Genomic DNA, 23167 nt, shown 5'->3' with positions numbered 1-23167 from the left:
GAGCAAAAGAGCTTAGGGACAGTGCCTATGCCCCAAATTCAAGCTCTATGATCCACAAGAGAAAACAACAACATCAACATGAAGAAGACAGGGTCTTGTTATGTAGTCCAAGCTAGCCTTGAACTCACAATCCTGGGTGCTGGGGTTACAGGCATGCATGATGATCCACCTAACATGATTCTCTACATAGACACTGAGTGAAATGCTCCAATAAACCACTTTCAAGAGAGTCCTCATGTGGATGACAGAGGTTTTTGCCCTGGTGATCTGGGGGATTTGAGTTAAGCTGAGAGATTAAAGTAATGGTTCTCATTGAAAGTTCCCACTTGTCAATAGTCCTGTCAGAACTGCCTCCCGTGACTGACAGCAAAAAGAGAAATTGCGGTGCCAACTCTCACATGCAGCAAACACAGTTATTCACATTACCACTGCCCCTCTTCTCACCACTTCCTACCAGCCTCTCTTCCTGCCTGCCCATCTTGGGTTGCACAGGTGAAGCATACATTCTGGAAGGCAAGTCTAATCCAGGCTTGAAATCTTTCAACAGTCCCCATCCTACCCTGATAAACCAGTTTAATCCCTCCAGTGATCTTTTCAACATCTCAAGTGTTCAACGGCCTCATCGCCTCTAACTCTTTACTCTGCAAAGCCACTCCTCTTTCCTTCTGGGACCTCTAGCCCCAGCCATGGCACCTGAGCCTTTCCATTAGGTCCTCAGTGAGACACTCTCCACCTTCCAGGACAGAGATGGGCCAGGGCAGGCAGCACCTCCCATAGCAGGCGCAAACATGTGAAGGAGTGAATACGAGTAAAAAAGTAGGTAAGCACTTCCCTTCTAAAGCAAAGCTTAAGATCATACAGGGGTAGGGTTGTGTGTATGTGTCTTAGATTTTTACAATCAACCTCATACAGTCTTCCCATTCCAGTTCTATTATGGGTTACTTCCATGATTTAGGGAAATCCTTTCACCTCAGATCCCCTATCTCTAGTAGCTTCCCCCCGTCCCCCAAGAGTTCTCAAGCTTTAGCCAGGCAGTAGCATCAGTGCTCTGGAGGTAAGCAAACTGCATCCAAGTCACGTTCTACTATCTAGGAGCATTTGTGTTTCTGCGAGGTACCTAGTTTACCTAGTCTCGTGATCCTTAGTTTCCTCATATTATGGTTTGATCTCTTTGGGGAATGGATAGTACTAAGGTTTGGGACTCAGGACCCAGGCAAGAACTCTTCCATGTAAATACTTCAATAATACTAGGTCTTCTTATGCCAATTAGGATGCCTTCTCCATGCGGCACTGGGCCTCACAAAATTCCTTAATAAGTGTTTTAGATTTTTGTGACGGGGCAGTACTTGGGTTTGAACTCAGGGGACCTGCCAAGTGGGGTTTTTTTGGTGTGTGTGGGGGTGGTCATGGGGCTTGAACTCTGGGCCGGGGTGCTGTCCATAAGCTCTTCAGCTCAAGGCTAGTGCTCTACCACTTGAGCCACAGGGTCCTTTCCAGTTTTTTGGTGGTTAATTGGAGATGAAATTCTAATGTACTTTCCTGCCCTGGCTGGCTCTGAACCATGATCCTCAGATTTCAGCCTTCTGAGTAGCTAGGATCACAGGAGTGAGCCACTGGTGCCTGGCTGTTTTACTCTCAATAGCACCATGAAGTGGGTGGGCTCAGAGATAGGCATGCAGTCTGGTGGTGAGGGCCTAGCTTATTTGATCCCACTAGTAAAGTGGTGTTAACACATCATCTTCCTCGGCAGGGTACTGGGGGAACTGTGGGGAAGCTGATGTGTGAAGTATATCTGGGACAATATCTGCCTGACATGGATAATGTCCAGAGGCTGTGGGACATGATCAATTGAAAGAACATACATTCTCCAAATTGCATGCTTGCTGCAAACAAGTTACCCAAAGCAACAACATAATTTATTGAAAAGAGAGTAAGAGAATTCCAGGCTAGACCTGGAAACAGTTGTATAACCTAGATCCCCACTTGGTTCCCATGGCTCTGGCCCAAGGTTTTGCCATTGTGACTATCTAGAGACCAGAAGGTTTCCACACAGGCCAGCGAGGGGTTAGCCTCCAGGAAGCTCTGACTGGAGAAGAGGCCTGGGTCCTGAGGACCTCCCAGGGGTGGGGCTCAGTGCCGAGGCTCTGTGACCTCCTCAAAGATCTCCCACCTTCCAGAATGGCAGTTCTCCAGGCCTTTATCCACACGTACCCCTACTACACCCTAAGGACCCTGGCCTCTTTCTTTTTCAAACAGAATGGGTGGGGGTAGGGTCACACACGGTCATCAGGAAGCTAACAAAGAAAAAAAAAACAATCTGAGTATAAAAAGATCTTAACCCCAGGGGTTAGAACTGTAATAACTCCTCCAAAAGGGGGAAATGTATTTTGCTGGGCTTCTCCAGAAGTGAGGCATCCAAAATGGAGTGGCACAGAGAAACCAATGGAGTAGGGAATGGAGTATCCCTAGTCTGAGAATCTTAAGTGCTGTGATGTCATAAGGGGAGGAGAGTCCCCATTGGACCTCCAGTAACTGCTAACATCAAAGCCCCAAGCACAATGCTGTACCGATGGCTCATGCCTGTAATCCTGGCTACTCAGGAGGCTGAGATCTGAGGATTACAGATCAAAGCTAGTCCAGGTAGAAAAGTCTGTGAGACTCGTATCTCCAGTTAACCACCAAAAAGCCGGAAGTGGAGCTATGGCTCACGTAATAGAGCACTAGTCTTGAGCAAAAAAAAAAAAAAGCAAAAAAAGCTCAGAGACAGTGCTCAGGCCCTAAGATCAAGCTTCAGGACCAGCCCCAAACCAAAGACCCTAAAAGCATACTAAAATATAAAAAGTTACCTTCATACCCTGTGTATAAGAAACCAAAATGCATTTTGTGTTTAGACTTGGCCTCAGCCCCAAGATATCTTACCATCTGTATATGCAAATATTCCAAAATCTGAAATCCAAAATACCTCTGTTCTCAAGCACGTTGGATAAAGGATAGTCAGTCTGTATTACGTTCTATTATTAACCACATTCTTTAAAAACTCCTGCCTTGGGTATGTTTTATAATTCATAATTGATTGCTAAAACAGACCATGATGTAACATGTGAACACTTACTTGCTGACATGAGCCAGGCCTGCTGTGTTTCTTATGCTCATTTAATCCTGCTCACAGTGCTATCTGATGGGTGCTACTGAAGCAGAGGTTAACACACTTGCCCAAGCCACATGGCCTGGCAGCAGGGATAGAATCCCAACCTGTTCAGTCTAGCTCAGAGCTATCTGGTGGCCTCTCTCATACCATCCTCCACACACTAACATGCGTCTACTGGAGGTGGGATGGGTTTTGTTGCTCAGAGAACATGTCAAGGAATCTGGACCCATAACTCCAAGGCATGCTGGAATAGAAGCTAGTTCACTTCGTGCTGCATTTTGTAGCTCTTAGCAAGTGTGTGAGAAGGTCAGAAAGCTAAAATATGCTGCCCACATTTTCTCTTCCATTAGACATTGAACTGTTTTCTCTATTTTGGGTCTTGTGCATAGCCTGGAGATTCATAAGTAACCAGAAGATAGGTCTCACTCCCACAGAGCTATACTCTTAAAATGCAGACATTAGAATACAACATAGGAGGTACTCAGTAAGCACCTACTGGATGAGTGACAGCCACGCAAGCCTTCTACTTTGTCTTTTCTATCAAACAGGTGATCACGTTGTATTTGAAAAGAAGCAAAGACCAGAGAACATGGAAGCCCTTTTGCAGCCATGCTCACTCCTAACCTCAGTCTCCACATCAAGTACTGAAGATCACAAATGTACTTTTAGGACCTTCAAGAAGAAGGGAAGGCAGAGGGAAAGAAAAAAGGTCACCAGGAGGCTACCAAGCTTTATCCAGTCAGGACTTAACCTGTTTTATGTCCCAACCTCTGCCTGGAGGCTAAGTGACCCCAGACGCACATGAACCAAAATGTAGCTCCGAGTTACAACTTGCCCCAGGCACCAACACATGTATGCCAATCCTATCATTCTGTATTCTGCAGACACTTTAACCCAGCCATCTTTCCCCAGGTCAGGAAGTATGTGCCCTTTTGCCCAGGTGACCAACCTCCATGTTAGTTAGGCCTTGTTAGTATTACTCTTCGAAAACACAACGTCTTGAGCTACCAGAAAGAAACAAGAAAGCCTATTCAGAAACCGGCTTGTTGGCACAATACTGCATTACATCAACCACCTAAGCAGTTTGTTTATGTGGCTCGCTTCTCTGCCCTTACCCACAGTTTCTCCCAGGTGTTCTGAGCTAACATTTCTCACACATATATCTCAACAAATAACACTGATCCAGGAAAAAAAAAACCACCACCAAACAAAAACAGCAAGGTTATCTGAGGCAGAATTCCAGGTCTGATGGACAGAACAATAAAAATTTTTAGGTGCAAACTTGTAGACTTCTATGAAACCAAACAAAATAAGAATCATACTTCTTAGTCATAAAAGAGTTCTTTTTTTTTTTTTTTTTACAGGGATTATGCTTAGAGATGCAGAATAGAATGAAGATGAATAAAGTTTTCTTTTGTCTTCGCTTGGGATGGATCAGAATACAAAGTGAGGAACACCCCTCTCCTTCCAGAACATTCTACCAAGCCCAAATGTATGGCAGAGGCTTTAAATATTTAATGCATATTCATTTAAAGGAATTCATATTCAAGCATATGGAATTAATTTACCTTTTAACTCTGTTCTCCTTATGTGGAGTCTGCCATTCAATCAAAGAAATGCTAGTCAGTACAAGTTAACAACAACAACAAAATTCCTGTTCCAGTGTGGGCAACATTAATAAAAAATTACTAAGGAAAAATGGAGACGATTAAAAGTACCTGAATCAGTACTGAAACAAACCCACAATCAAACCTGTGGGCAGCTGTCAGTTGCTGGAGACACTGCACACATCCCGGTACCATTTTATCTTTTTAAAGGGCTAAAAGACTCTATAGTAAAAGAATCGATGGCTCCAAGTTCTCCACGCTTTGATTGGAGGACATGAAGGTTAACAACACATTTGGGGCTAATTGCCTCTCTGAAGCTTTCTTGTCACCAGAGAACTTGCATTTTTCTACCCAGTGCAACCAGGTCTCTGCCTGGCTTGTCAGAGGCAGACTGCTGCAGACCCCACATGCACGCTGACGCCGGGCCAGCCCATCGCCCATCCCCCGATGGCTGAGCTCACACTCAACAACCTCCATATCTCATCCATGATTTCTATTGTAACCAAAGGGGAAACAAACCCAGACAACAAGACACACGCAGACCGCAGCAGCTGCCTCGGCCACGGGCAATGCTGAGGACCAAAATGGCACTTACTGTTTATGAGAAAAAATCATTCCTTAGGTTTAAGCGATAGCTCCACGTTCCCGGCTGCTCCAACACCTCCCTCCTGGCCCGGCGGCCCCGCCCCCTGCCCAGCGTGCCCTCTCCATTCACTGGTTCAGCATCTTGCCCAGCGGCTGACGCAGCCCTTCCCAAGGCTCCTCTTGGGCCCTCTCGGGCTCCCAGGCACAAGGCAATGTCAGGAGGAAAGGAAGACACCTCCACTCTCTGCAAATTTTTATCTCATTTTCTCCCTTTCAAGACACAAACATCTCCAGCTCCTTCTTCACACACATACACACATACAGAGTCTTTGTTCTGGTGCAGCAGAATTGCAACGCTGGGGGAAGAGAGTCACACAGTGTTATCTTGGCTCTGGATTATTTATGAAGTGTTCTAAACCCAGGCAAGAAACATTTAGATTGGGGACATGGGGGAAAACAAGGATTTGTTTTCAATTTAATTTCTCTGTTTCAAGTTTAAAAGATATGGTGAAACGGGAAGCTTGAGTCTAGCAAGGAATGCCTTCCTCCCAAAGATGACAACGTCCCTTTTGGAAGCTTTTCTGCACTGGTTTCTGAGACCTCCTTCTGTGCTGGTTAGGAAGACCAGAGGATTCATTTAATCCATTCTATTGCTTGTGGTAGAAAAATTGAAAAATTCCCTTCCTCTTCTTCCTCCATGTAACCATCATGTGGGAAATTCCTCTTATCCCTAGCCTCACTTTCCCTAGGTGATCCTGTATGCCTGTTTATCAGACTACTGTTTGGTTGGTGTTGGGCTCATTTCTGACTTCATGATATCAACCCTTCCTTAAAGCCTATCTGATTATTGTTAACACTCCTTACTTTGGAGAGCATCCTAAATCACTGGGATTCAAGTTCAAATCTGGCAACATTTTTTTTCCTCCCAAAATGCCACACCTGATTCACAGATGATCACAGGCTTGGTTGCTCCTGACACCTACTGAGTTTGAAGCATGAACTCAGGCTCAGTCCTCCTTACTGCCTGATCCTGCCAACGACTGGTCTCTCCTTGGGGGAAGCTTTTCTGCAGATGTGTTGCAAAGAAGGAATCATTAAACTGATGAGAAGCAACATGAAATTAGGGGAGGTCTACCTCCTACTGGCCCTTGATAAACTAGAATAATCTGTAATAAAAAAAAAATTCCCCAGTTCCAATGGATGGGACAACCTGCTAGGACCAGAGCAATGCAACTTTTGTGACTAGTGGTATTGTTTGGTCTTCCAACATAACCTTGAGAAAATACAGATAAAAGAAGAGCCATGGAAAGTGTTATCACTTTAAAAAGGCAACCAAGTAACTCCCGGTCCACTCTTGCAAGGGATGAAAAACATTCTTAAAACCCAGGGTTGCTATAGTAACACGGGCAGAGTTTAAATAACATTTTAATTGCTTTTATTTATAAATTGGGTGGGCTTTTCCATATTGGTAGGTGAAATGTCAAAACAATGCTTAGTCTCTTTCCCCTCTCTTTCTATGGACTTGATACTTCTGGAAGCCAGAGAGCAATCCAGGGAGGGATTAGTATTTGGTTATAGGCTGGCAGCTGAGTGAAGTCTCTCCCTTGGCAGGTTAAGATGCTACTATTGAAGGGAAATGAAGAGCAAATAAGGATCTTCCTTAGAAAGTAGAGATAAGCAAAAATTAGAAAGAAAGAAAATTAAAATGACTCATGGTTCCCACAGAGAGCTTACTCATGTCAACATTCTGAGGGCGGCCCTTTCGGGCACTGAATGCTTTTCAGATCACCTCCCCACGCTGCCAGAAAAATCTCCAGGCTGTCTCGACATGGCCAGGGTTTGCACTAATAAAATGAGATGGGTCCCGTGAAACAAAATTAGATGGACTTTGGTGTTCAACTTGTATTTTGTGTGTGTGTGTGTGTGTGTGTGTGTGTGTGTGTGCATGCACACACACTCTAGTACTGGGGCTTGTACTTAAGGCTTAGGATTGGCCCATTCACTTTTCTGCTCACATAGTTGAGATTATATGGCAGGCCAAATCCTTTTCTGGCTTTGATCCCACCAGGAAGATAAAATCCAAGCACAAATCTTTTCAGAACTTTTGTCACTTCTGGCTGAAGCACTTTTACCCCACATCTTCTGTCTGTCACCCTAGTTTGTGCCTAATCTGCTATGAGGTAATGTGGTTTCCGCCAAGAGAAGCCTGCAGGGGCTGGGGATATGGCCTAGTGGCAAGAGTGCTTGCCTCCCATACATGAAGCCCTGGGTTCGATTCCCCAGCACCACATATATAGAAAATGGTCAAAAGTGGCTCTGTGGCTCAAGTGGCAGAGTGCTAGCCTTGAGCAAAAAGAAGCCAGGGACAGTGCTCAGGCCCTGAGTCCAAGCCCAGGACTAGGAAAAAAAAAAAAAAAAAGAGGAGCTTGCACAGCTTGGTAATTCTGGAAAACCATTTCCAATGTCTTCCTTGAATTCAGGTTTTGGGGAGTCATTTTATTAAGATTTTATCAAAGAAAATATGAAGAAGAGTAGTAACTACTGTTAAGAAAAAGTTTGCTCTTCATTGAATCTGTCAAATGTGCATCATGGTGTATAGGTCAATTAATTCCTTGTTATCGATGGGATTGGATTCCAGATAATTCCACCATAGCCTAGGGCTTGGCAATCTATGCGAAGGTGGCTGTTCTTCCCAGCCTCATTAAGGTCAGTTCAGGAGCTGTGTCCTCCCAGTTATTTGCATTAAGGGTTGCTGAATACCTTTTGAGGAAAGGGCACTTTGGGGCTACAACTCCTCCCATTAATGGCCATCCTATACTCACATGAAGTTGATGGCAAGTGAGGATAGAGACTCTCAGCTGACCCTGGGGGTTCTATCATCTGTGATCTCAGTCCTCTCCACCACCCGGGGAGAGGGAAGGGAGGAGGCAGGGCTGAGTGTTTATCAACATGGCAGCCTTGTAGAAGTCTCACTGTCAGCCTGGAATCCCTCCTTCTGCAGCTCAGGCTGCCTCAGTGGTTCTTAGTGTTCAGAGGTCTGGTGCCTAGGGTGCCATCTATGGGTGCTTGTTAGAAATGTATCTTCTTCAGTCTTTAACTCCCATTTCTTGTGTGGGGAACAGGAAATGATACCTCCCCCAAACTGCCATTTATTCCTACTTTTTATCCTGTTGTTCTAAAGTATATCCTTGCTGAAACCTAAAAAAAAAAAAAAGAAAAGAAAAAGGAAGAGAAAGAAGGAAAGAAAGGCAGAAAGAAGGACATAAAGAAAGAAAGAAGAAAGGAAAAGCTGGGTGCTGGTAGCTCATGCTTGTAATCCTAATTACCTAAGAGGCTGAGCTCTGAGATTTCGGTTCAAAGCCAGACCAGGCAGGAAGTCTGTGTGCCTCTTACTTCCAACTAACAGAAGGGTAGCAGTGGTTCAATGGTAGAGCACTAGCCTTGGGCAAAAAAAGCTCAGGGACAGCACCCAGACCCTGAGTTCAAGCCCCAGGAGAAAGGGGGGGGGGGCAGGGAAAGAAGGTTAGAGAGAGAGGGAGAAGAAGAGGGGGCCTGTTTCTGGCACTACTTAGACCAGAGGAACATAAGTATTGAGAGTGGAACCTGCAGGGATTGTACATTGAGTTCTAGATTTCAGAGAAAATTGTGTACATGACTCTCTGTGTGTGTGTGTGTGTGTGTGTGTGCGCGCGCACGTGGCGTGCATAGGTGCGCACCGGGGTTTGACCTCAGGGCTTCATGGTCTCATTTGGCTTTCTTGCTTGTGGCTGGCACTCTACCACTTCATCTAAGCCTCCATCCTGGCTTTTTGCTGGTTAATTCAAGATGGAGTCACCCAGACTTTTCTCTCTGGGCTGGCCTTGAACAGTGATCTTCCATGTCTCAGTCTTCTGAGCTATCACATAGCTCAGATTACAGATGTGTACCACAAGCAGGGCTGAAAAACTACTTTTGAGAGGGAAGGTTTCCTAGAAGGCCAGAGGCCACCTGGAGACCTGGTTGCTTAGCAGTGCAGGGGAGACCTTGAGTACCCGCCCTGCCAACAGCAGTTTCCACAGCTAATATATTTACTTTTTCCAAGCTGTACCTTCCCTGTCTGTCAAACCAAGGTTCTGGAGATAAAGTTAAAATCAATAGCCCTGATTCCCTCCTGATCAGAACTGCTGCATGTCCTCATTGTTCCATCAATGATTGTGAAATTTGCTGAAAACAATCCCAAAGAACACTTTTTCTTTTCTTTTCCCGCAGTGAATGAAATCTACTCTTATGATGTTATAGATTTCTGAACCTTGAAGTTAAAGGGCTGTGGTACAAATCTTTGGAGTCACGAGGCCAAGGTACCTCTGTGGGATATCCAGAAAGAGAGAACGTTTTTCTCCCCTCTCTGTCTCAGTGTCTGTCTCTCAACAAGATCTTACTATGTTGCCCAGACAGGCTTCAATCTCCCGATCCTCCCACCTCAACTTCCTCATTCCCTAGTGCTAGGATTATAGGTGTGCACTACCACACCCAGTTTACTTATTACTTTAAGCAACAGAGGGTTTTACCCTCCTACAAGACAGAACAATGTAAGGGAGTCAGAAAAGGCTAACCGGTGTCCTGATTCCTGTGGTGGAAGTCCTCTGGACACCACACAGCAGCCCTGTTCCAATGTAAACACAGCAGCCGGGCCTCAGTGCAACGCTAGGGCAAAGTCAGTGCTGAAGTCAGAAGAGGAGCTGATTCCACGTAAGAATGCCTGCCTTGCAGCAGGGCCAAGCTTGCTGCTCAATGCACACACACCAAGAGCTCTTTAGCATCCTAGCCCTTTGCCCTGCCCCTGACTTTTGCAGTATTGTAACAGAAGTGATTCCCTCCCCAACCCCTCAGGAGGGATCAAGTTATCGCTATGTTCTATGCATCGTAGTGTTTCATATTTCAAATTAGGTGTAAGGTGGCAGGGTAACAGCACAACTGCCTGAGTTGAGATGCTAATTTGCATGGCGAGTGGACAAGTTACTTAGCTTCCAGCCTCAGTTTTCTTATCTGCAAAATGGGAATGGGACTGAGTGTGGTTGGTGCATGCCTGGAGTCCTACATATTTGGAAGAATAGGAGAATTCCAGTAGCAGAATCCCAGTCCCCAGTCAGACCAAAGTACAAGACCCTATGTGAAAAAGCAAAAGGATCGAGAAGTATGGCTCAAGTAGTAGAGAGTTTGCCTAGAAAGTGTGACGCCCTAAATTCAATCCCACAAAAAACGAAAACCAAAAAACACAAGGATAATGATATTATTTGCTTATTTATTTATTTAGCCAGTCCTGGGCCTTGGACTCAGGGCCTGAGCACTGTCCCTGGCTTCTTTTTGCTCAAGGTTAGCACTCTGCAACTTGAGCCACAGCGCTACTTCTGGCCGTTTCCTATATATGTGGTGCTGGGAAATTGAACCCTGGGTTCATATATACAAGGCAAGCACTCTTGCCACTAGGCCATATTCCCAGCCCTGATATCCACTTTTTAGAATTACAGTGAAGTTTAAGTAAGGTCATGCATTAAAAAAAAAAAAAAAAGAATTGTTCAGAATATATCAGGCTGCCAAGATATTTGCTGTTATTTCAACTCCCTGTTTTGCCAGTGGCTGTTTCCAAGAAGACTGATGAAATTTCACCTGCTGTTTTTATCTCTTTTCCCACCAAGAAACTGCCTTAAAGGCAGGCAGCCAATGAGGCAAGGGAGAAAGCAATGAGCCTGCTAACTCTAAAGCCAGACAACTTGGTTAAGAATGGCTTGCCACTCCAATCCCCAGGAGGCATCTTAGCTTACCCTGGCTTCCAAAGGAGGCACTCCCAGGTGTGACATCATCATACCCTAGAATACTATTGCCAAGGTGACTCAGGACAAAGAGATGATGGTGATGACGAAGACACACTTTGCCCAACACAAATGATCATATTCTTACATACTGATTCTTATGTACTAATTCATTTCCACAATACCTGGAGCCTGTTCCCAGCCCTGGGAGTAAGCCAGTCAAACCCCTAGTCCTCCTGGATGAAGGACATAACCCAGGGGACCCTCTTCCATTACCAAATATGCTGCTAACACAGTTCTCTTCAGGGAGACTAAGGAAAACCATTCAATCAACTCTGGCATCTTAGCGTCCACGTGTCAAGTATGGCTAATGAGTACAGCAGCCTCTCATGACCTTGTAGATGAATTGGGCAGATTTGGAAGCAGAAGCCTAAAAAGGTTAGATCAACATGCTAAAGTTTCCATGACAAGAGGGAGTCAGGACTGGTTCAAAACTCCTGCCTTACTTGGGTTATAGTGGTGGGCTTCTATAGGCTTTGTTGTTGTTGACATTTCTGGAACTTGAACTCTGGGCCTCGGTGCCATTCCTGAGCTCTTCAGCTTAAGGCTAGCACTCCTACCATTTGAGTCACAGCGTCAATTCCAGTCTTCTAGTGGTTACTTGGGGGTAAGAGTCTCATGGACTTTCCTGCCCAGGCTGGCTTTGAATCGTGATCCTCTGATCTCAGCCACTTGAGTAGCTGGGATTATAGGCACTGGCTCCCAGCTCCCAATACATCTTTCTAGCTCCATTTCCTCAGCTTCTTTCTTGTCCTTTATTCAGTGGCTTCTATGTTGTTCCACCTCACTCACAACATGGCTCTCCTGCTTTTTCCAATAAACACCAAGAGTCTCAGCCCATGGAGTGTGGTAGTTCATACCCGTAATCCCAGCACTGAGGAGATGGGAGGCAGGGGGAAATCACTAGTTTGAGGCCAGATTGGCTTATATAGTGACACTTGGTCTCAAATCACCACTCCCTCCAACGCCCTTCAAAAAAAGCCCCAACTCTTTTTCATTCAAGCCTATCTGGGATCACAGCCGTCCAATCAATCTCATCCTATTCCTGTTTCCTACCCCCATCCCCAGGAAGATGTGATCTGAGCTCCCAGCCACTTGGCTCTCCTGCAGCTCAGATATCCACTTCCATTAATGTAATTGAGTCCTCCTTCCCTATCTCCAGTTCTCATTATCCTCAGCCTGGTGTCTTTGCTTGGGTCACTTTTGGTTCCCAGAAGACATTGAAGTACAAAATAAGCACTCTATTCCCATCGCTTCCCAATTCTTCACACACCTTCCAGGTTCTCCTGTTTACTTAAAGCACACTGCCATGTAAAACCCAAAGCTGGGAAAGGGACCCAAGGATGCTGCTATCTCTGTCTGCAAGGTTGCAATGGGGAACAGTCAGGGTCTGTCAGACAGAAGATATTTGATAACACTGGGCCTTACTATTCTGTGAAGGGAGATACAATTATTTTTTATTTGTGATCATAGCTGTGTCTAGGTGCCCATCTAAGGACATAATACTGATTGCCACTCAAAAGCTCTTCTCCCAAAGAGATGACACCAAGGACCTGGCACTCCCAGTGTGCACCAGCCCTTTGCCCTGGGAGCAGCCAGGGGCCAGCTTCTGAAAACCAGGCTTGTGCCCCGCCCTCTGGCATTTGCCACACAAGACAGGAATAATGAGGCGTCCTTAGGGATGGCAGTGTTACTGTGCTGGTAATGGAGTTTCCACAGAGTTAGAATTCCTACATTCCTACCGAATAGCTCCCGAAGAAGCTTCCAGATAAGTTTGCAACTCTCCTTTCAGCCTAATCTATCTGAACTCAGTGGGATGCCAATAGTTCCCCCTATTTGGAAGGCTGAGGAGGGAGGATCATTTGAGCTCAGGAGTTGGGAGGCCAGCCACATAATGAGACCAGGGCTCCAAGAAACAGAAACGTAGAGCCCCTGCCTACCAGAGACTCTGGGTTTGATCCTAACCTAATCCATAACTTTTTGGTACTAAGAATCCATTTCCTTTTATGTTGAAAGAATTTTCACATTTGTTTTTTCATCACCAAGCTTTAATCTGTAAGTTTATAAAACTACTAGATTACTATAGAGGAAGAGAATGCTTGTCACTTGATAACGTAACCCTGGGGAGTAGTAAGCAGTTTTAGGCCATTTCTTACCTTGATCCAATGACATCAAAAAGATGCTGCCAGCGGTCATTGATTTTGCTGAGCTTGTCTTTGATCTCGGCAGCTCTCGTCTTGCTGCTGGCCTGGATCAACTGCTCCCCCATTTGCTTCAGCTGGGACTTGTTTTCACTGAACAAGTTTATCTCCTCCATGCAGTCCTGGCAGAGGCATCAAAACAGGAAGCTCAATCACTACCCCAAATTCCTTTATGTTTTTGGTGCCAGTACAAGAGCTTGAACTCAGGGCTTGGGCACCATCCCTTAGCTTCTTTTGTCAAGGCTGGTGCTCTATCACTTGAGCTGGTTAATTGGAGATAAGAGTCTCATGGTCCTTCCTCTCTGAGGTGGCTTCAAACTCCCATCCTCAGAACCCAGTCTACCAAGTAGCTGGGAGCCCAACCCCCAAATTCATTGCTTCTTCAGCCACAAACATGCAAGTGCTTCTTAATTTGTTTTTTAAATTGAAATTTTCTCATACCTGTGAGTTAACATAACTCTACAGAAGAGGCTAAAAAGTCAAGAAAGGCCCACTAAGCAAATTAAAAATATGTGACACTCCTGACGTCCTTAATGCAACAGCCCCTCTGATTTCTCTCATGGACATTTTCTAATCTAACTTACTTTGGGAGCCCACAGGTGGACAGAACTGAGTCCCGGGTGACTATGTGGCATTTTGTTACCTGTATTACTGAGCTACATCACACCTGGGGCCTAGTGACCACCTAAAATCATGAACAGCATTGTGGTTGACCTCTACCCTTTGGCAATAACTAGAGACGCCATCACAGGTCTGGAGATGGAAGTCCCTGCCAGATTTCCCAACGCAGAGAAAGCACTTCTCTTCCTTGCATGCCCATCTACAAGGGGCTCCCACTTCCCATCTCTCTGGAGTCTTCTCTTTTCCCTCAGAAAGATGAAAAGTAGTTCCAAAGTCTCTTCAACTTGGTTGACAGGAAAAGCTCCTGTGACATCAGATCCTCAGCAGTGAGGAAGGGGTCCTAACTATACCCACCCCTGCCGGCTCACCTTCTGCAACTTCTCAATCATTTCTTCAATGCTAATGTCTGCCGTCTGGAGAACTTTGTTTTCCATTTGCACCAGCCACGCACACAGCTCCTTATTTTTTTCATTGAACAGGATCCATGAATTGAGTCTGTCTTCAATCTCCTGTTTGCGGATAGCCACCTGCATATAAAGATGCATTTGGCAGCTGAGGAGAGCCAACAAGGAAGTTGTGCCCTTCCCTCCAGGGAAAGGACTGGGAACTTCATTCACCTTAGTCAGCATCTATAAGGACTGAAATCTGTGTTTCTTCCTCTTAAAAATCTAGGGTTTAGCACCAACAGACATACCTTTGCTCAAAGAACAACTTGCTGACTGAAAGGACTGACATTTACCCATTGTACATCTACTACTCTCAGGTAATAACAAATGTTAGAAACAAGAAAAATTAAATATATTAAGTGTCACACAGATTTCCTCTGTTTTGAGTCCTTTCAATATTCATTTATGATGTCCGAGTACCTAATTGAAATCTGACTCAAATCTTTTCCCTTTTGAAAATTTATCAAATTATTTATTGTGTTGTTGTTTTCGCCAGTCCTGGGGCTTGGACTCAGGGCCTGAGCACTGTCCCTGGCTTCTTTTTGCTCAAGGTTAGCACTCTACTACTTGAGCCACAACTCCACTTCTGGCCTTTTCTATATATGTGGTGCTGGGGAATCGAACCCAGGGAGGGCTTCATGCACTCTTGCCACTAGGCCATATTCCCAGCCCAAATTTATCAAATTCTTAGACATCTATAAGGCCAATGTTCTGCTTATTTAGTTGAAAAACTATAATCCAGATCATGATAAAAAAACTGTAATACAATGCACCAGGTAAATTAAAGCTACATACATGTTCAAGTATTTAAACAAAGTAAAATAAAACCCAAACCAATGCACATCACTCATCTGATCCACACTTATAATTGTACACAGTAGCTTTTTCATGGAAATCACGGAAACGTGTACTATATTCAGGCTGACCCCAAAATACCCAATGCTTCTGTGGTGCTGATAAACAACCCCACCAAGCAGAGGCCAGCCAAAGAGCCTCCTTCTCATAGGGTTCCAATGGACTACTTCAATAAATTTGAATGTAAATAATGCAAAGCAGTTTTGATAAAGGTACAAAAGGGTTCTTGGGTCCTAAAAATCTTTTGAGTTAAAATGGGGTCACAGAGGGTCCTTTTGGTAAAGTGTTAAAACTTTACCAAAGATAGGGAAACAAAAGAGAGTGTCTTGTTAAGTACAAAACCTCCTGAGTCTTTCAGAATGAGGCAAAAGTACCAAAAGCTAGTACCCCCTACCCAGACAAATGTGTTTGAAAGGCTTGGAAATCTATCCCTAGGAAAACAAGCCTTTTGTTTCTATCCCTCTGCCATTTATTTATCTTAGCTTTCAAAACTCTGGCTTTCCAGGGCCAGACCTTCAGATTAATCTCACAACGGCAACAATTAGGAACATCTGGGCTGCACTCTGCTTCTGCCTTAACTTAGAAGAGAACTTTCCAGTATTCTAAACACGTTTTCTTTTGTATCCAACTTGAATAAAGAGCTTAAAACACATTTAGAAATGAGATGAAGGAATTCATTTTCCTTTGAGTTACACATTCTTGAAACAAAGATCATTAAGACTCCTTGAAGCCTTTAATTCCTCTTGATCTCCTCACAGACATAAACTGTCTAATACTCTCACCATGACTCCATCCCGGGGAGCAGTGAGCTGCTGAGCCCCCCACCCCCAGGTTTAGCAGCTGATCTGATCTGATCACTTCTTGAGTTTTAAAACCCTCACTCTTCTACATAAAAGTCCAATTGCATGTGTATGCAGAGTCCCCCACCATCTTAGGAGCACCCAGTAAAAACTCCTGCAGTTAGGCTCAGAAGAACTGTGACGGAGGCCAGAGGCTTCTCCTAAGGGGCAGATAACACTTGCCACCATCCACCCAAGTGAGAGCTGAGCTGCACCTCCCCTCAGCTCTGCCATTCTTCCCCCCACTTAAGGTGACTTCTCAGAAAGTTCCTTAACAATGTGCAAACTTGGAGCGGCCAGTGCCGTGGAAACAAAGGGGCCGTTTCTGTCCAGCATGTTGCTGCCTTCTAAACTTCTGCATCGAAAGGAACAGAGGTGGCAGGGACCTTATGGAAAAGGGCCTTGGGTTTAACAAAATTAAACTCCTTTCTACTTTGGCCTCTGGGGACAGGGCAGCCGAGTGTGCGGGGCGGAGAACTGACTTACTCGAAGGCAGAGGTCCTCCCATTGTCTGTGCAAATGCTCTATCTGCTCCTTCAGCACCATCACGTCCTCCTCCAGAATGTGCTGGCTCAGGTCAGCCTTCATAGTTTGAAGTTCTTTCAAGTTCTGAATCCAGTTGGTCAACGGATTCTCTAGTTCCTGCATTTAAACACAAGAAGAAAGAAAGAAAGAAAAAAGCCTTTAACTGGAGCTGCTGTTGTTTCCAAACCTGTAGGCTAATCCTTTGATTAGACTCTGGGGGAGGGGACCAGGCAAGGGGAGGGAACTTCGGAATGAGAAACAGCCCTGGCTGGGCCCAAAGTCCTGGTTGGCCAGCTCCAGACCATCTTGCTCTCAAAGGAACATTCTTTCTACCCCGCTTTTCATTCCCTCAGGTAGCTCAAACTTTTATGTAACTCACTCTGATTTAAAAATCATGTAGGTTAGAACGTTAATTTAGAGGACAGTGAAATCTAATAATTAGCTCAAGTTTAATAATCTCACATATTTTTAATCTGGAAACTGTATCACAGCTAGGTGATAGAACCAGAAGTGGTGCTGTAGCTCAAAGTGGTATAGCACTAGCCTTGAGCAAAAGAGCTCAGGGACAGCGCCTAGGTCCTGAGTTCAAGCCCCATGACTGACCAAAACCAAACCAAACCAAACCAAAAATGCCTAAGAATTGCAGTGTTTCTACGGTGATCATCATATAACAGTTTCTCTTCTAAGGGAGTTTTTTTTTTTTAAGCTAACTTTCAAAATGAAAGAGTATAATGGAGCATTTTTCCCCCTGATAATTAGTAGAGATTAATCAGCAAAAGATTTCCTTGGGCGGCAGAAATATCTAGACAAACTACCACAAGCCATACCCTAGAGTTCATTTGTCTTCTAAAAATCTATTTATTTTGTGCTGACCCTGGGGCTAGGGAACTCAGGGCCTGGGTGCAGGCTAGTGCTCTATTATTTAAGCCACAGCTCTACTTGTAGGAGTTATTAAAGAGTTATTAAGCCGATAAAGGAGAACACTATACAGTATTCAGGCAGGAGAGAAAAGTTAGTTTATTATCGAACTGCTGGCCTGTGGGCCAGGTGATGCATGGCAGGAGAGAAGCCCTGCCTTATCTAGGGCAGGGGCAGGAGGGTGTGACCAGGTGGATTAGGATGTGACCTCAGGGAAGGGGGAAGTGAATGCCTCTAGGTAGGCTGGTTACCCAGGTAACTGGGTGGAGACTTAATGAGGTGGGAGGCATCTGCATGGAGCCCTCTTGGGGCAAACCTTACAATGTATGGGTACCACATTTTTTGGCTCCACTCATTTACTATGGGGCATCTGGGCTGTTTCCATATCTTTGCTATTGTGGATAGTGCAGCAATGAACATGGATGTGCAGGTGTCCTTATTGAAGGGGCCAGTCTAAAAGCCCAGGTGACTCCGTTTTGACCCCAACTCAGAATGAACTTGGAGTGACCCTGGCAGATGTAGCTTTGCAGGAGTGTAGCACAGAAACTAGAAAACCAAGCGTGGGGAACTGCCCAAGAAGGGAGTGACAATCATTTCCCACACCAGGGCTGGCTCCCAGCAGAGGAGTCACAATAGGTAGTTTCAAAAGTAATTAACAATCAACTAAGTAACAGCAACAGAGCCACGTGAAATTCCCCTGGTATGGGCCGTTTGTGATCAAAGGTCAGGCATAGCCCTGTGGTTTGAGGTTTTTCCCTATAAAATCAGCCTGTAAGATCGAGTCTGGGTCGGCCCTGTTCAGGAACCGCCTTGCCTGTCAGTTCTTTCTTGATGCTTGGCGCAGAATAAAGCTCTGCTTAACTTCTGCATTTTAACAGACTCGTTCTTTTGTTCACGGACTTAATACTTATCATATCCTGGCTCATGACGTTCAGGGTAGATGCCTAGGAGTGGTATGGCCGGGTTGTAGGTATGTTTAGTTTTTAATAACTCTTAGACTACTCTTGTCTTTTTGGTGGTTAATTGGAGATAAGAATCACACAGACTTTCCTTCTCTGGGCTGGCTGTGAACCTTAATCCTCAGATCTCAGTTTACTGAGGTGTGAGCCACCAGCACCTGGCTCATTTGTCTTAAAAAAATAGCTATTATTTTATTATTAATTATTATTAATAATACTATCATACTAATCATATTAATGACATATTAATAATAGTAATCATATTAATAATATTATCATAATAATATTATACAGGCTCATACCTGTGATCCTAGCTACTCAATGGGCCTTTAAGATCTGTGGATTGTGGTTTGAAGCCAGCCTAGGCAAACAAATTTGAGAGATTCTTATACTCAACTAACAAGCAAAAAAACCCAAAACAACAACAAAAATACTAGATGAAATGTGGTGGCTCAAGTGGTATAGAGCACCAGCCGTGGGTGGAAAAAGCTAAGGGAGTATGAGACCCCAAGTTCCAGCCCTAGTACTGGTATAAGTGGACTCCTGTGTGCACGCGCGTGTGTGCATGTACGCGCGCGCACATGTGAATGCACACCCTTAGGCTCAATCTCCCACCACACACAAAAAAGATAAAAATAATAAATTAAATCAGAAAAATAAGTATTTTAAAATAGTTTCAAAAGCAATGACCAGTGGCTTAAGTGGTAGAGTGCTTTCCTCTCATACACCAGGTTCTGAGTTCGATCCCCAGGGTTGTTAAAGCCAAACCAAAATAACAACAAAGGCACACCAAGAGCTATCTCTAACAAAAGATATACCATACTATGTATGGAAAATTAAACATTACTGAAAACCACTTAAATATAGCTAAAAAGAGAAGTAGGCCACATTCATGAGCTGAAATATTCAATATCAAGAAGATATTACTTAAGAAGAAAGATGGCGCCGATGGAATAGGGAGGCACCCGACTCGCTCCAACGGCATAGTGAGCTGGGAACCCCAACACCCAACACCCCATCAAGAACCCAGCAAAACCAGCAGCCAGAAGCAGTGGAGAAACGCAGGAAAACAAAAAGGAGCAAAAAAGAAGAACCGAAAACCTACACGGAGCCGGAGATTCACCGGGGCACCCTCCCCCCACCAGCCGACCCTGGCCCAAACAGGGTCAGGCTGGGAAAGGGGAACCCGGCGATCGGCAGACAGGCTGCCAGTAGCGCAGAATTCATATAGGGGGAGACCCCACGGACACAAGGCAGGGTGCGGACCAAGACACACCGGCAGCGACGAGAAGTTCGGGTCCACACCGGGTTTGGACAAGGGAACCCAGCGCGGCAGAAATCGGGAACCAGGGAAGCCACCACGACACTTAGCCAACCCCTGGAGGGCCAACGGCTGCGAGGGACACACACACAAAGCAGCAAAAGTGAGTGCCCTCCCTCCCCCCTCCCCCACCCCTGTGGGAACAAAGAACCCACAAATCAGGCAGGGAAGCTCCCATCAGGCGCTGGGAAGTCAGTTTAGCAGGGGAAGGGCTCAGCAGCACCAACACCCCACAGGTTCCTGAACTGGCAGAACCGGCCCCGCCCCCTTCCCAACAGGGGCCGGGAGACAGCCTGTTGTGCAAACCCCACCTGAGGCGCCTGGACCTCGCAGACTCTTACAACTAAAACCACAGGCGCTGGTGGGCAATACCAGCCCAGCAGGGTCACTAGAGCCTGATCACGTCCCCCCTCCTCACAGCGGAGGTGAGGTCTGAAGGGGCCAAGCCACACCCGGACAGTCGATCCCACTGGGCCCCACACGTACCCCCCCCAACGGACTCGTGGGAGGGCGCAAGCACAACCCAACAACCCAGGACTTGCTCTGGGAGGCATATCCCGCCGAAGTGCCTGTTGCACTGAACGCACAGCGCACAGGAGGGCGGGGCCCCCAGCGACAGCGCCCGCTCTGGTAGGCGTACCCTGCACTGGTGGGCGGGGACACAGCGACAGCACCTGCTGCCGTAGACACGTCTACAAAGGAGGGAGGGAGGAGCTACAAACCAAACCTGAGAAGCCATCCAGATCTCCAGATGCGCAAATCACAAAGAAACATAACTCAGTTCATCAAAGGGCAAGCCAACTCGCCAGCTCCAAAAAGCAGCACGACTGAAGAGGAGATGGAGACTAAAAAAGCAAATGAGGCCATGTTAACAGGAATGATCGAAAGCGTCAGAAATGAAATCAGAAAACAATTCCAGGAATTTAGAGCGGAAATCTGGAAGGACACCCAGGAAGCCAAGAAAGAAATGGAAGCAAAACTGGATACAATGCAGACCTGCTTTAAAGAAATGGAAGCAAAAATGGATACAATGCAAGCTGCCTTTAAAGAAAATCTCCACATCCTAAGAATTGAAATGCATGAAAAAATAGATTTAAAATACAACTCTTTAAAGGAAGAAATCTCCACGATCAGAGCTGATATGACAACCATAAATAGCTCTCTGACATCCATAAACTCCGCAATTGAAACCATGACACAAAGAGTAGACCATATAGAATCCAGAATCTCTCGCCTGGACGATGAAGCAGCTGACAACAACCAGAAAATGACCACACTCCAAGAAAAGGTGAAGCTTCAGGGAAGACTAATCCAGGAACTAATGGACAAAGACAAGAGATATAATCTGCGCATAATTGGAATAGAAGAAGGAGCCGAATACCAGAGCAGAGGGCTTAATCATGTTCTCAATAAAGTTATTGCAGAAAACTTCCCCAATCTCACAGGGGACCCCATCCAGGTAACCGAAGCCTATAGGACACCTGGCAGGCCAGACCCCAGGAAAGCCACCCCAAGGCACATAATATTCAAGACTACAGACCTCAAGATTAAAGAGCAAATTCTGAATTCAGCCAAAGCGAAGAAGGAAACTTTTTTCAATGGGAAGAGGATTCGAATAACATCCGACTTATCCACACAAACTTACCAAGCTCGAAGCGAGTGGAAGAACACCATCCAAGTACTCCAGAATAACAATTTACAACCTCGGATCAAATATCCAGCGAAATTGGAGTTCACATTCGAAGGGAGAACCAGATCTTTCCACACCAAAGAGGAGCTAAAGGAGTATGTGAATAAAAAACCAGCCCTACAGCGAATATTAAGAGGGGAACCCCACCCAACAGAGATCGTAAAAGACACACAGACAGAATCAGAAAGAAACTTCAATAGCCAAAGTCCAGCAGAAACACAAGCTCACTAAAGACAAGAAGAAAAAAAAAAAAAAAAAGAAGAAAAAACAGCCCACCAAGAAAATGGAAGGAGAAAAAACACCCTTATCCTTGATCTCTTTAAATATAAATGGTTTAAACTCCCCGATAAAGAGGAGCAGACTGGCAGAATGGATTCGCAAACAAAAAGTTGACATCTGCTGTCTACAAGAGACCCACCTTACAGCAAGGGACAAAAACAGGCTTCGAGTGAAAGGATGGAGCAAGATCTACCAAGCAAATGCATCCACCAAAACGGCAGGTGTAGCCATCCTGATCTCAGACAAGCTTGACTTCTCTTTAAAGTCCACTCAAAAAGACAAAGAAGGACACTACATATTAATACAAGGAAAAATACAGAATCAAGAAATCACGGTGATAAATGTATACTCACCAAACAAAAGAGGCCCGACATATGTCAAGCAAATTCTCAAAGAATTACAGAGCAAGATAGACGCAAACACAATCATAGTGGGTGACTTTAATACTCCTCTCTCTCCAAGAGACAGATCCAACACTCAGAGGATTAGTAAGGGAGCTGAGGACCTAAATAACACCATTTCCCAAATGGATCTAACAGACCTATATAGAACCTTTCACCCCACAGAGACCCAATACACCTTCTTTTCAGCAGCCCATGGATCATATTCCAAAATAGACCACGTCATAGCCCACACAAAGAACCTCAGCAAATACAAAAGTATTGACGTCATCCCATGTATTATATCTGATCACAGTGGATTAAAGGTAACCCTCAACAACAAAGGATACCACAGAGCCTATACACACTCGTGGAGGCTAAACCCCATGCTGCTATCCAACACTTGGGCTACAGATCAAATTAAAGATGAAATCAACGAATTCATAAGCCACAATGACAAAGAAAACACATCACAAAGAAACCTATGGGACACAGCTAAGGCAGTACTGAGGGGCAAGATCATTGCACTCAGCACCCACATTAAAAGAATGGAAGCAGAGCAGGTGAATACCCTCACGATGAAACTAAAACAACTGGAGAAACAAGAAATGACAGAATCTAAAACGACTAGGAGGGGAGAGATCACAAAGATTAAAGAAGAGATAAATCTGATTGAAAATAGAAAGACCATTCAACAAATAAATAAGACTAAAAGCTGGTTCTTTGAGAAAATAAATAAAATTGACAGACCCCTTGCAAGACTTACAAAAAAAAGAAGAGAAGAGACTCATATTCGTAAAATCAGGGACTCCACAGGAAAAATTACAACAAGTACACACGATATTCAAACAATCATAAGGAGCTATTTCCAAAACCTCTACTCAGCAAAAAACAATAATTCTACAGAAATGGATCAATTCTTAGAGAAGTACAAACTGCCCAAA

The 23167-nt window shown here is 44.9% G+C and overlaps 1 protein-coding gene across 4 annotated transcripts in view; it reads right to left on the bottom strand.

Moving 5' to 3' along the window:
- Positions 1–23167, bottom strand: part of Syne2 (spectrin repeat containing nuclear envelope protein 2) — a 197788-nt gene that overhangs the window by 25894 nt on the left and 148727 nt on the right. For all 4 annotated transcript variants that reach the window (XM_048361958.1, XM_048361959.1, XM_048361960.1 and 1 more), the window contains 3 exons: positions 16638–16793; positions 14380–14538; positions 13346–13512 (listed from right to left, as the gene is read on the bottom strand). In XM_048361958.1, coding sequence (XP_048217915.1) covers positions 13346–13512; positions 14380–14538; positions 16638–16793 — 482 coding nt within the window. The remainder of the gene's footprint in view (positions 1–13345; positions 13513–14379; positions 14539–16637; positions 16794–23167) is intronic.

This window comes from Perognathus longimembris, chromosome 14 (assembly GCF_023159225.1).
Source record: "Perognathus longimembris pacificus isolate PPM17 chromosome 14, ASM2315922v1, whole genome shotgun sequence".
Taxonomy (NCBI): Eukaryota; Metazoa; Chordata; class Mammalia; order Rodentia; family Heteromyidae; genus Perognathus; species Perognathus longimembris.
The sequence above is the reverse complement of the archived record's forward strand: the minus strand, read 5'-3'. Positions and strand labels throughout refer to the sequence as shown.